Raw genomic sequence first — 14,065 nt, 5'->3', positions numbered from 1 at the left:
CAGGAGCTCTGAACAGACAAGCTGCCACTCTGGCAGGGAATGACAGGCAGAGCAGGTTTATATACTGTTTGGAAGTTCAACTCCCGCCTCTGTGATGTCACCTGATTAAAACTCAGTAACTTGCCTCAGCTGCGCTTGTCCATGCTGTGCAGTGGGAGTTGAGTACTGAGTCCTGCATCTACATACAGGACTCCTGATAATAGGACACTGCACTAACCCCAATGGTAAACGCAAGTAGATGTAGCAGACAGTGTGGGATAAAAGTCATTGTAACGCAAATGCTCCCAACTGCAAGTGCAAGACCATTACCATATCCATTTACATGCTTTACCTAGCTTTAAAAAATGCTAGTAAAAACAGTGTACGTTGACAACAATGCTTAAGGGACTTTAAGCTGGAGTTGATTGGTTAGTGCTATGGTAAAATGAATGACGGCCTAGTGTCTATAGAAATGCTAATAAGCCAGATTTCCCTTAAATCCTACGCAAAGCATATTATTATGCCTTCTTTTTCATAAGTTAAAAAAAAGTACATTTAATGGGATACAGAGAAGCAGTTTAGAGAAACCCTGCTCTAAAAACATCCATTTATCAGCCAGTCAGACTGCTAGTAGACTCACAGACACTGTCTTATCTCTACAGCTGGTGCCTAGAGCCATGGCGTAGTGTGAACCTATAAAGGAAAGGCATTGTCATTTATATCAGATGTTACGGTAGGGAATGTTAGCGGTCCCTGCCACGCTGTGAGGGATGTCACTTATTAACAGTCACAGTTTGCGGAAATGACAGATCTCTCTCCATCGAAAGCATGTTTTTCACCCAGCGTGAGGCGCCTCACCTCCTAGCAGGCATCTGCTCGTAAATCCTCGCTTAAATAGGTTCTTTTAAAAGTACCAAGCAAAGTGTTTTGGATCTTTAATGTACATCGATCTGATACTTTAGCAAGTTACCAAGGAGATGACAAATAGATACTGTGTGTCGTCTACTGCAAGCCACATATTTCCACTCCCTCTAAGGGGTTCGAATACAACATTTGTGTATCAGCTACATTTTACAATTACTATAAGCAACAGAAATGAAGGTAAAAAATATAAGTTATATTTGTTATTACTGATTTTTTGAATACAGTCTGTTGTTAGAAAATTAAACGTTACCATTTCTTTTATAATTCCTGTGGTCAGATTTCTTGTGATTTTGTTTGGAAGTTGATTCAGCCCCCCTACCTACCTACCTTCCCCAAATGGACACATTTTGGACCACTGAATTGTTTTATCATCACTATAAATAAATACATTATTTCCTATAGAGGTGTGTTTGATACCACAATCTTCCTGCACTAATTTCACAGGAGCCTCATGTTACTAATCTGTGCTATTGTAGACCCTGCTCCTTGCACTATATAATTTTGAGTCTCTTACATTCCACTTACCTGTATTCCCTCTATTCCAGTGATGCAACTGGCGGCCCTAGGGCCACCCAAGGCCCTTCGAACCTTCACCTGCGGCCCACTGCTCCATCTTGCTTTATTGTTAGATTTGCTTGTTATAGTTTGTAACACTTGTTTAAAATGCCCGCTGATATATTATTACAGACAGGTGTCTTTCTCTTTTATTAAATGTATTGTTTTAACTTATTACAGAGACTAAGGAATAGATTTACTAAACTGCGGGTTGGAAAAAGTGGAGATGTTGCCGTTAGCAACCAATCAGATTCTAGCTGTCATTTTGTAGAATGTATTAAACAAATGACAGCTAGAATCTGATTGGTTGTTATAGGCAACATCTCCACCTTTTTCAAACCTGCAGTTTAGTAAATATACCCCTAAGGGTAATGTGTGGCCCTTCCGTAGGCTAGAGGGCCGTTCTTAACAGTAAAGCAGAGTTGGAGGATGAGTCTATTGTTTTTTGTTTTCCAGAGATAATCTGCGTCACATCCGATGACCGTGTAACAGATGTGACCAAATGTCTTCGGTGGGCCGGTCCAGCCCCACCCTCAGCGCAGGAGTGTTACGTCACCTGCAGGGACGATTGCTTATTTACCCCTTGGACTCAGTTTACCTCTTGCTCCGCGGACTGTGCTTCCTCCAGAATTAGGAGGAGATTCCTCACTGGTACGTGATCTCCTCTTCTAGAAATAAAGTTCATAGCAAACGCTATTCACTTGTAGGGCCTGATTCATTAAGGATCTTTACTTAAGAAACTTCTTATTTCAGTCTCCTGGACAAAACCATGTTACAATGCAAGGGGTGCAAATTAGTATTCTGTTTTGCACATAAGTTAAATACTGACTGTTTTTTCATGTAGCACACAAATACTTGATAGCTTATTTGTACACTGAAATGTAAAGTTGATATTTATGTGCTACATGAAAAAACAGTCAGTATTTAACTTATGTGCAAAACAGAATACTAGTTTTCACCCCTTGCATTGTAACGTGGTTTCGTCCAGGAGACTGAAATAAGATGTATCTTAAGTTAAGATCCTTAATGAATCAGGCCCGTAGATAATATCAGTGGGCAAACTATTCAAGACTGGAATCTATTAAAAGTAGAATCTGTATAAATTATATCAATAATTGCTACAATAAAAGACGCACAATAAAGTTTGGGTCAAAACAGGGCTTTGAAGAGCCTATGTAATATATATGGTGTATGTTTTATCGCTTGACTTAAGGTATCTATTTTAGGAATGCGGCGAGGATAGGACCACGTTGGGTCACGGACTGTATTATAAATATCTGCTACAATGTTGGGTTGCTCACCCCTGTTTAATTACAGCGCACAACTGGACGCTTTCTCCGGTTTATTGGTGCGTAAAGCAAGACCTTCACTTCAAGACACAAGAACACAGCAACCTTCGCCCTAAATACATGCAGCAAATTGTTCAGCTTAGTCTGATAATAACATACAGCTGACTTCTTCATAAATAATCTGATTAATGAACAAGACGGGCGAAGCACTTACAGTTTAGACTCCTTCTGGCATGGTACAATTCAGATGCTCACAATAATAGTAATAATAATTTATTTGATATGGATACTTGTTTTGAATTTTAATCTCCATAAGCACTAATTATGCAACTAACATTATTATTATGTGTTAGAAAAAAGTCAAGATGCCATCAGATATGCTACAACGAAGCACATCATACTTATCGTAGCAGCCTAAACACCTACTTATTATCATATTACTCTATATCTTCGTCCAGTGCTGTTCTACTATACCTACAATGTAAATACTAAAATGTAGCATTTAGAAGAGACATAAGAGAGATATTTGTGTAAATCAGGATTGTGAAACAGAAGCAGCATCTGCAATCTCCTATTGATTGTCTGGCATCTCCCGGGACCGATATTTTAAGTAACACAGCGTTCAAGACACTTTGCTTGAAAATTAGCATTAGGTCCGTTTAGCTAAACTACAATCCAGACTACTATTGTGTGATTGAAGTGGTGTGTACAGGATGCAGTGCATGTACATCATCATCATCATTTATTTATATAGCGCCAACATATTCCGTAGCGCTTGTTCAATGGCGCCTATTTTCCAGCTTCTCACATTGGGGGAGAGCAAAAATGCAAGGAACTCATTAAAAAAAAAATGCAGATATATAAATTGGTGGTTTATAACTGGTTGGTAGATCTAATAATGATTAAAGGGGCACTGTTTTTCTTTTATAATGTATACACTATTTGTATAACATTTATTTGATAGATTGACTTAGAAACAGGGGCAGAACTTTAGCTGGGGGTGAGACGGCTGTGGGGCCCAGTGGTGGGTGGGGGGCTCAGCGATGCTTCTACACCCTTTACGCTGGTCCCCACTGTCCTCTTCGGAGCATGTGTGGGGTGGCACATGCACAAACAAATGCCGTTGGACTTTTGGGCACATTGCAGTTGCTATTTAGATACATCCTTACCCGTAAATGCTGTTTTGTGGCATCACAACCACTATTGCATGTTAAGTGTAGCGTAGTTAGTGGTCACCAGATTCTTTACTGCTGTGAGCTGGACAGAGCCTAATATTTGTCAGAAATCTGATTCTGATCAGTACACGGCACCTTTTCATGTACTCCCTCTGCTACACGACTTACGCATAGGCAAATCAAGGGGGGTTTCCTAGTGCCTGTAACCCCCCACCAAGCCTGAGGCACTGTATAATTGAGGTGGCTGGACCCTGCCCCCGCTTCACACGGCTCTGCTTGAAAAGGGAGAGCTGCGTGCACCTAACAGTAGTGCACGCAGCATTGCCCATGTATATTATGGGGATAGGAAGAGTTGGAGAGCAGCCAAGCACTGTCTAAAATTATAGCCATGCCCCTATGCATGCTGGTCACGCCCACTGGTGGAGTGGTGTGGAAACCCCCCTCTGCAAATCCTGAGTTTGCTCCTGATACGGGTAGATGTATCAAACCTTCTAAAAAGGAAGAGTGGAGGTGTTGCCCACAGCAACCAATCACATTCTACCTATCATGTCCTAGAATGTACTAGATAAATTATATCTGAAATCTGATTGGTTGCTATGGGCATTACCTCCACATTTCCTTTTTAGAAGGTTTGATAAATCTACCCCTTACTACTGTGGTTGAGACAGGTCATCGTGAAACCCTACATGGTCCATAGTCACCAGTATCTTTCGAAGTTGATATTAAGTGTATCAGGAAAGAACGCTTAGGGGGTATATTTACTAAACTGCGGGTTTGAAAAAGTTGAGATGTTGCCATTAGCAACCAATCAGATTTTAGCTTTCTTTTTGTAGAATGTACTAAATAAATTCTAACTAGAATATGATTGGTTGCTATAGGCAACATCTCCACCTTTTTAAACCCGCAGTTTAGTAAATATCCCTCTTAGTGTTTACTACAATAACATCCCAAATCAATTATGCGTCTTAAACTGGTCCATTCTAGCAATAATGCTGTAGTCTGCTGAGCGCACCATAGAAAACTGAATTGTTGGTGTTTATATGTGCAGCTATGAAATGTGCTCTCATCATACCTTGTGGGAGATCAGTTAGTTCATTATTCGAGTATTTGATGGACTTCTCCTGAAGCCCTTGATTTTGGTCCTCTGGAGCTCTCCTTCATAAATGCTAATGGATTCTAGTCTAGCAGTACTTAACATCCTTCTGAGATACAGCTGTTGTACCCTGATCACGCTGATACTTTAATTGTGCCTAATACGATCATCTATAGTGAGAATCTGTCCATCATTAATGTAATTAAACTATTTCTTTCCTATTCAGTTTATAACCATTGTGGTGCAGAATTTGGTGCAAAACTATTTTGGCAGGAAGTGTAATCGCCAGGATTTCCTTCATCCTACGTTTCTGTGTCTGTAGTCCTCATATGGACTAATGTAAACAGCCAGTTAGTGACCAGTGCAGTTTTGGACAACCTGTGTCTCTCCAGGTGTTGTGAAACTACAAGCCCCAGCATGCTTTGCCAGCCGATAACAGGCAGGGTATGCTGGGACTTGTAGTTTCACAACACCTGGAGAGCTGCAGGTCCAAGGAGTAGGTATAAGCAAAATTCTTCAACCCTGGTCCCTCTTGGGTTTTTGTGGTAGTATCTGTTTCTATTTAGGGATATTGGGATCCTTGTCTGGTGACCAATGAAAGGTCTGCGACCCAGGCCTCATAGCCTACGGGAGATGTGTGTATTAGTAACCATTGTTTACAGTATGTTGAATTGATCTTTTCGGGTATTTCTCATGAAGCTGGCCAGACACGTTGTGATATGGCAGCTAATATAGGCAGCTGGCCTAATAGTGTAACTCTATGCAGAAAGTAAGGGTCATTTGCAAAGATGTAAACCTACTCCTAACACTATCATCTCCTATATTTTGCACAGCAAACAAACATGTCAACAGTTTCACCAAGTATCTCAATTTTCACTGGTCCTCAGTAGCAGAAACAATTTGAACAATCTCTCCATCAGAACCACTAAAATATCTACATAGTAACATAGTTGATGGGGTTGAAAAAAGACACCAGTCCATCAAGTTCAACCTATTTTGGATCTCCTGCAATCCTACACTTATATTTGAAATTGATCCAGAGTAAGCAACCGCTAATCTGTTTCAATTGTGAAAATCCCCCCAGACTCAATATTGCAGTCCTATTTTTACCCTATATCCACTACTATCCTTCATTTTAATTAACGGTCGTATCCCTGGATACACTTTTCCGCTAAAAATTTGTCTAACCCTTTCTTAAACATATCTATTGAATCTGCCATCACAACCTTCCCTGGCAGTGAATTCCATATCTTGACTGCCCTTACTGTAAAGAACCCCTTCCTTTGCTGGTTGTGAAATTTCCTCTCCTCTAACCTTAGGGGGTGACCGCGTGTCCTTAGTATAGTCCTTGGGGTAAAAAGTTCCCATGAAAGTTCTCTGTATTGACCCTTAATGTATTTGTACATAGTAATCATATCTCCCCTTAGATGCCTCTTTTGTAAAGTAAACATGTCTATACTGGCTAACCTTTCCTCATAACTTAATGACTCCATACCCTTTATCTGCCTTTTTTTTGGCGCCTTTACATGCGGTTTTGCAAACCTCAGATTCATACATTCCGCCATTTGTAGGTTTTCCAGGTTCCAAACCAGCGCTGCCATTTGAGAACTGGCGGTTTGAAATAATGCATGTTTGATGCGCAGTTTAGTAAATGGCATGTTTTGCAAATCGCACATCAAATAGAAAGCTGGTGCATTCACAAGGATAACGGCACCAAGCATGTTTTATACTCCTAAGCGATCTTCAGTCTTTAATTTGCACTTGATTGAACAACGCAGATTAACAGCTGCATGTTTGCACTGTGGTAATAAAATAAACCCATTACATCTTGTTCGACTGTATAAAAACATTAATTAAAAAACAATTAAAAATAGACTCGTCCTTCTCTGTTTCTCCTTTATGGATTCAAAGCTGTGATATGCATTGTGTGCAAAAATATTAGTTTACCGTTAAATTACATTAATTCCCTTCCGTGCAAAATATAGCAGCCACTTGGGACAACAGGAATTGTGAATAATGTTTGAAATGTGTATTGAAAACAGAGGCAGAGTAATTGTTTTATTCACAGTATGTAATTGGGGTATATAAATAATGTATATAACCTCCGCATTACCGAGACAGAATAATAGCAATTCCTCTTTTGTGTTGTGTTCCTGGTATACGTCTCGTTTAATGATGAATAGTTTTGATACCTTGAACAATGCAGTGAGTAAATCCACTCTGTATCATCTAATGTTATTGTTTTTTAATAAAACGTATCGCTTATTTTCCCCAGGAAAGATGCAGTTTTAGTCGGCCTTGAAGCGCCACTAAATCTGAAATATTGTTTTTTAAACTTTTGCTCTCTTGCAGCAGCAAACACAGAAAGACAAATATGTTTTTACTTAGCTGACATAGGAATTGTGTTGCACCTGTATATTATTTTAGGTTTCAATAATCTAATGCTGTCCTTGTTACAGGGAGAAGCAAGAAGCGGGACAGGTGTCAGAATACAGAGGTTTATCCGTTAGTTGAGACGGAGGAATGCGTCTGCAAAGCATATAACTCTCAACCACATGGAAATTGGTCGGACTGCATAATAAGAGATTGGAGAAATGAGATTCAGCTGAGAATGAGAAGTCGGAGGAACATGAAAGGCTGCGGAGAGGGGGTCCGGCTCCGAGCTATCGCTTGTTATGATTTAACTGGCAGGATAGTAGAACCCGCGCTCTGCAGTCAGTCTGGTAAGAATAGATGCTAAATTATTTCTAGAGCAGCCATTTATCATCTAATTATTTTCATTGTTATGGCTGGGGACGGCTTCTGCAGGTGTAGTTTATCTTTTATGCAAACAGCGATATGTGTGCATTTATCATAACCCTTCTGTGCTATGTGTTAAACATTAAAAACATCATTGATGGGAGGGACAACTACTTACCATACTGAGTAAGAGGACAATGTGTTTCAGAAGAAGTCTTTTTTGTCCCATTTCCCAGATATGTTCTTGAACCTACTTTACCTTATCTTCAGGGGTGTAACAGTGCACTCCTGGGCCATATAGTAAATGTGGGGATCAGCCATGCTGAGCCCACAGGGCTCAGCAGAGGGGTCCGTTTTGAGAGGGCGGGCTGGCCTTCGCGGAGGAGTGTGGACAGCGGAAGGGGGCTGGGCATCACAGTGGACACACTTCTTGTAGTTCCGTCCCTGCAGCAGAAGACAATCTTTAGTAGACTTAGGCTGATCTTCTACTTTCCCTGTATTTGTTCCGTCATCTGTCTCTGCTCATGCGCACTGAACCAGCATTGCTAGAACAAAGATCTCTAGGTGAGCTTCCATCCTTCCTCCATTCACTTGTCACAGCACAGAATGGATGGGAGAGGGATAGACGCCCGTGTTCACCAGCCCTTGAAGGAATTCTCCACTTTAGATGAATATTTGTCCCTCCATTCATAGGCAAACCGACAGGGTTAGTGCCTGGAAACCCCCCTCCAAGCCTGGGCCACTGTATAATTGAGGTGGCTGGACCCTGCCCCCGCTTCACACAGCTTTTCTTGAAAAGGGAGAGCTACGTTCACCTAACAGTAGTCCGCGCGGCATTGCCCATGTATATTATGGGAGGAAGAGTTGGAGAGCAGCCAAGCACTGTCTAAAATTATAGCTACGCCCCCATGAATGCTGGTCACACCCACTGGCGGCGTGGTGTGGAAACCCCCCTCTGCAAATCCTGCATTTGCCCCTGCCATTTATGATGACCCTCCTGCATAATAGAAATTATTTTTTAGTTTCTGCTTAGTGAATATACGATTCCAGCTCTGATTGAGCATTATTCATACATGGTCCCTGCTCTCAGTCTACATGGAAATGATTTAACGGATCTGCAGACCTGCATTTCCGTACAGCTCTCCCGGCTTCCATGCTAGACTTACGTACAGTGCTAGGTTTCTATATAATGTGCTATGAAATGTCACCTATTGTAACGTATCTAGAGAACTGTATGGAAACACAGGACTGCAAACCCACCAAATTATTTCCATACCGGCTGGTAAATTGGGACCTTAGCATTGTGCACTGTCTACATAACACTTAAAAATCGTCACAATCCATCCCATCACTTAAGAAGTAAAAACTGCATTTTCCCTGCGGCTCCGTACATTCTGGTTTGTAAACGACCGCTTTGATAACATATGCAGTGCATTGAAACGGATAGTTTTTTTGACATTGCAGAGATAAAACATACCAGAAAATCTCTGTGGCTCTTATGCCCCTTTCATTATTATAAATAAGCACAACTATCCTTTTATTGCTCCTTGGTAACATTTGTCACCACGGGGCCGCATTCTGCAGCGGCCGGGTTATATCACACAGGTTAACGCAGTATTATATATAATCTTGTTTCATTTACCAGTAGCTGCAGCTCTGTATTGCCTGAGATAAGGTCGTTTCTCTTACATGAGATGTTCCTATTATCAAATAGATGTTACAGTTGTAGCGGGATCAAGATATTGTACATAGTGGGGGCAGAAAAGCTGTTACCAGATGACAAAGTGTTTTTATTTAAAAGATCGGCAGAGAAAGAATAAAGCAGGCACAGATTCTGCATGTATGTTATACAATCTTTTCCTTATTCCATGTTGTATACACACAGTAGAGTCACAGAGTATCAATGACTATGTAAGGGTGCTTTGTACCTGGATACTTCTTCTTGTCCTCTTCTGATCTACATAAATTTTGTTAGATACATTTTAAGGGTTACTGCCATCCAAATTTAAAGCATTTGGTCAATTACAAAACCTCTGTACAGATGGCCAGCAGTGATAACAGTGGACCTGATTCATTAAGGATCTTAAAGGAATAAGTATCTTATTTAAGCCTCCTGGACAAAACCATGTTACAATACAAGGGGTGCAAATTAGTTTTCTGTTTTTGCACATAAGTTAAATACTGACTGTTTTTTCATGCGTCCGCAGCGGTGCTGTATACAATACAGCACCGCCGCGGATGCTTCTTCGACAGCGCCGCGGCTGCTGTATAGTACAGTGCCGCTATATAGGGCACTTTTTTAGCGGAGGGGAGGGGTTTCTGGAGACCCAGAAACCCCCCCACCCCCGCGAGCACCACTGTATAAAATACTGTACATGATTGAAATCAAACTCAGATTAATGTTGTGCAATAAATTATTCCTAACAAACTTTTCTTTCTAGCTAGGTCATATGATTCTTTTGATGTTCTGGGTAGTTTAGAATGTCGTATGTCTTTATGGTGCATTTTAATATACAGCACATTCCATTTAAAATTAATATTTTCAAAACAGTTAGATTATAAACAAAACAAAGTATATTGCCATTTATATTATTTTAAGGGAAAAATAACTATGATGATATGAGGGTTTGTTTTTCAAATATTTGACCATTTATAAGTGAAATTGAAAAGTGTTGTAAACATCTTAATTGCCATTTTACTCTATAAACTATAACATTTTGTGCAGTGTGTTGGCGTCATACAGCACAATGGTCCCCCCCTCCCCCATCACGAATGTGAGGGTGTAAGAGCTTTGATTAAAGAAAAAAATTATCCACGGTGCAAATTTCTTTTCTTGAAAACAGTTTAGGTTCTCTGCGCTGAAAAGCTCAATGCACGTGTGTTACATTGAAGACCTATAGTAAAATAAAGTAATGTTACACCCTAATCAATCAAGTGCTGTCGCTGCTCCAGCTGATCGATGTCTGTTAAACTGGGTACACACCTATGTAGTTATTGTGCAGATCACACTATTCACGACCCTTTGTTCAGATATTGCAAGAGTGTGTACACTGCTACCATTATGTCTTATCGGACCAAAACACTGTCGATTTGATTTTATATAAACTTCCTAAAGATCACGATCAGCGATGGAACGATGTCGGGCAAATGTGGCAGTGTGTACGCACTCACGGCCAGCACTGTAGGCAGAGATCTGGAGAGTGTACAGAGTCACGATCTTTTCAGCAGATTGTTATGACAGATGAAGAGCACTCATCTGAAGGTAGATTGTGTAGGTGTGTGCTCCTGAATCGGTATGATCATCCGAACTTTCAGTCGTTGGTGAAATCGTTACAGAAATCGCATACAAGGCAGCGCCGCTTTAAATTTTAGCTGTCAACTTGCCGATTTCCGGCGACTTGTACAAAGCGGAGTATGATACATTTACCCCCCGATGTAAGATTGCATAGGTGTGTACCCAGCTTTACTAATGGTAACTAGCGAGACATCTTTTGCCGTCAAATTCAGACAAGTTTCAAAGTACGTGCCGGTGATGCTGTCACAGTCGGCGGTTACAATAAAACCGTTAAGAGTCTCCTATATGGTACTCATTACACATAATATATATTTCCGTGAATTCTATACGCCTCTTGTATAGAACTGTAACTTGGCTTTTAGACATAGTTTCCCATTCATTGGAAATAAAGCCTATCTTTTCTTTTCCCCGTACGACACCACTCCTGTAAGAAACAGCTACACCGTTCATTACAGGTCTCAGTTAATGCAATAACATTATCCCCATCAGAAAGCCATTGAATGCTTTTACTGCAATCAGCTCTTTCCGGGGAGGTGTAAGAAGTCTCTCCGGCGCTGCAGGTCAGGGAGCGCAGGAACACACTCCGCTGACTGCAGTTATTACCTGTCACTTCTGCAGAGCAAGTGACACTGTATAGAGCTGCGGGCTCACAGAGGTACAATGTACTCAAGCACTTTACAAGGAAAAATCAAATAGAAGGGAAGGATAAAATACCAAAGAGAATAGACCATGCGGCGACTGTATTCGACTGCTTGGAAAAACACAGTTTCTAAGCTTTTATGTACAAAAGGGAAAATAAAAAAACATTTAATTAACAAACCGGGTTTCTGACCGGACATCAAGGGGCGTATGAACCTAAAATAAAAGTTGGCTTGAGTAAAACACAACTAATAACATTTAGGAATATAGATGGAATTATTGCGGCTGAGGATATTTAAAATAAAGTTGTGATTCTTCTTCTTGTTATCTTGTAATCCAATTAAAGGGGCAGTCACCCTATTTCATTATTATTATTATTATTATTTATATATTTATAAGGTGCCACAGATTCCGTAGCGCCGGATACAGGAGCGAGTAACAAATAGATGGGGTAATACATGTAAGTAGCACAGATGAGTGTGAGTAATGCTATGGGGACTCACACGGAGTACAGTAAAAGACGTGACAGGACGTACGAGGGAGGCAGGCAGTAGACAGACGTGGGACAATAGTTATGTCACGTTAATAACTTTTTGCGGATGCCACTGACTGATATTAACACCACTAGACAGGGAGGCGCGTAGTCTAACGCACCCCCAGGTGTTCACCAGGGACCCCCGCAAGGAGGTTTGGGCTTGGCTGCGTGAGGTGCGCAGGTCACAGTTCTCCCAGCTAGTTAACAGTGCAGCGGGAGAGAGCAGGAATGGTCGTACAGTCCGGATCAGTTGCCAAACGATAGCACAGTACACGGGGGTGATCCAGAGGGAAGGTCAGGAGCGAGCCAGAGGTCAGAATCCAAAAAAACAACGAAGCCTGAATCGCAAGAGAAAGGGAGGTCAGGAACAATCCGGAGTCAGGAACCAGTAAACAACAATTGGAGCATGGGAGCAGGATAAAGCACGCTGGAGTAGGTGAACCAGTACTCTGGCATAGATATGGAAAAGGAGGAGCCTTATATAGCCTGCCCTGGCCCTTGATAGGTAGAGAGAGATTGTGGTGGTCAGGTGCACCTGACCGTCGACCAACCGAGTACAAAGGCGTCCCGTTGCCTAGCAGCGGGATGCAGCTTCTGTGCATGCGCGCCCGGTGAACCCGGGAGTACGTCGTGAGAGCCAGGCGTCCATTCCCAGCACATATGCATAATGCGGGGACGGCGCCTGACAAGGTAGAGAGGAACCTCCCCATGAGAGCTTACATTCTAGAGGGAGGGGTGGTGAGAGACAATAGGACCAACTGGGAAGAGATGGAGATGGCAGACGAGGAAGAGGAGGTGATGGGTAAGATGCTCAGGAAGTGGTAGGGTGAGGTGGTGAGTTTTGAGGGAGCGTTTGAAGGACTGAAGGCTGGGGGAGAGTTGAATGAGAAGGGATAAGGAGTTCCAAAGGTGAGGGGCAGCACGGCACAAGACTTGGAGGCGGGCATGGGAAAAAGTAATGAGAGGTGAATTGAGGCGGAGGTGAGAGGCGGAGCGGAGTGGGCGAGTGGGGGTATACATCGAGACAAGGTCAGCGATGTAAGCGGGAGAGACGTTGGTGAGGACTTTGTAAGTGAGGGTAAGGAGCTTGAACTGAATTCTGAAACGGATGGGGAGTCAGTGAAAGGATTTACACGGGGGAGAAGCGGAGGAGGAGTGGCAGAGAAGCCACCAGAGGCTGAGCTGCCGCTACTGCAGGGACTACAGGCACTGTCCCCTGCAGGCCTCCACTCTTATGGGCACAAACTGCAGTGAAGCTCATGAGGACACACTGGCATCAACGGGCCCATTTTGTTATGAGGTCTGGTAATAATGTGTTTTGCCCTCCTTACCACCTTCCCCAGATAAAGACTGATAACAGATAATATTAGTTATCAAAGCTACACAGTACATGCAAATAGTGCATCAAACAGGTATATAGAGAAACCATGGATACTCTGCACTCACCAAATGCACAATCAATGATGTTCTAACGACTTTTTATATATTTAAAATAAGGGAATGTTTGTTCCACGTATTGTAATGTATGTTAAGCTGACCAACTCACGCCAAAGTCTTCCCCTTCTGGCTATTTACCATTATAAGCTGTGTGCCGGTGCGGCTTAACCCAGATATAAGATTAGCATTTCATCACGTTAGGACTGGCCGGAAGGGGACACACAGAACATAATGCAAACAAGAAGATTTAAATATCTGACAACCATCCCCCTAATCTGTTCCACTGACGCTCTGAGCTACAGGTGCTGATGAGGGGATTTTGCTGCAGGTTCTGACTACGTGAATATCGCTCGGCATGAAACCAGCTCCTAGTAGAGAGAATATAACATCACGTATTCCTGAGCT

General features: G+C 41.9%; 1 protein-coding gene across 5 annotated transcripts in view; it reads left to right on the top strand.

Annotated features, from left to right (window-relative positions):
- THSD7B (thrombospondin type 1 domain containing 7B) overlaps nucleotides 1–14,065 on the top strand; it is a 303,781-nt gene that overhangs the window by 173,408 nt on the left and 116,308 nt on the right. For all 5 annotated transcript variants that reach the window (XR_012678316.1, XM_075180948.1, XM_075180947.1 and 2 more), the window contains exons 13-14: nucleotides 1,915–2,109; nucleotides 7,475–7,738. Coding sequence is in view for 4 of the 5 variants with exons in the window: in XM_075180948.1 (XP_075037049.1) it covers nucleotides 1,915–2,109; nucleotides 7,475–7,738 (459 nt within the window). In the remaining variant the exon portion in view is untranslated. The remainder of the gene's footprint in view (nucleotides 1–1,914; nucleotides 2,110–7,474; nucleotides 7,739–14,065) is intronic.

This window comes from Mixophyes fleayi, chromosome 7 (assembly GCF_038048845.1).
Source record: "Mixophyes fleayi isolate aMixFle1 chromosome 7, aMixFle1.hap1, whole genome shotgun sequence".
Classification (NCBI taxonomy): domain Eukaryota; kingdom Metazoa; phylum Chordata; class Amphibia; order Anura; family Limnodynastidae; genus Mixophyes; species Mixophyes fleayi.
Note: the sequence above shows the minus strand (reverse complement) of the source record. Positions and strands in the feature narration are given on the sequence as shown.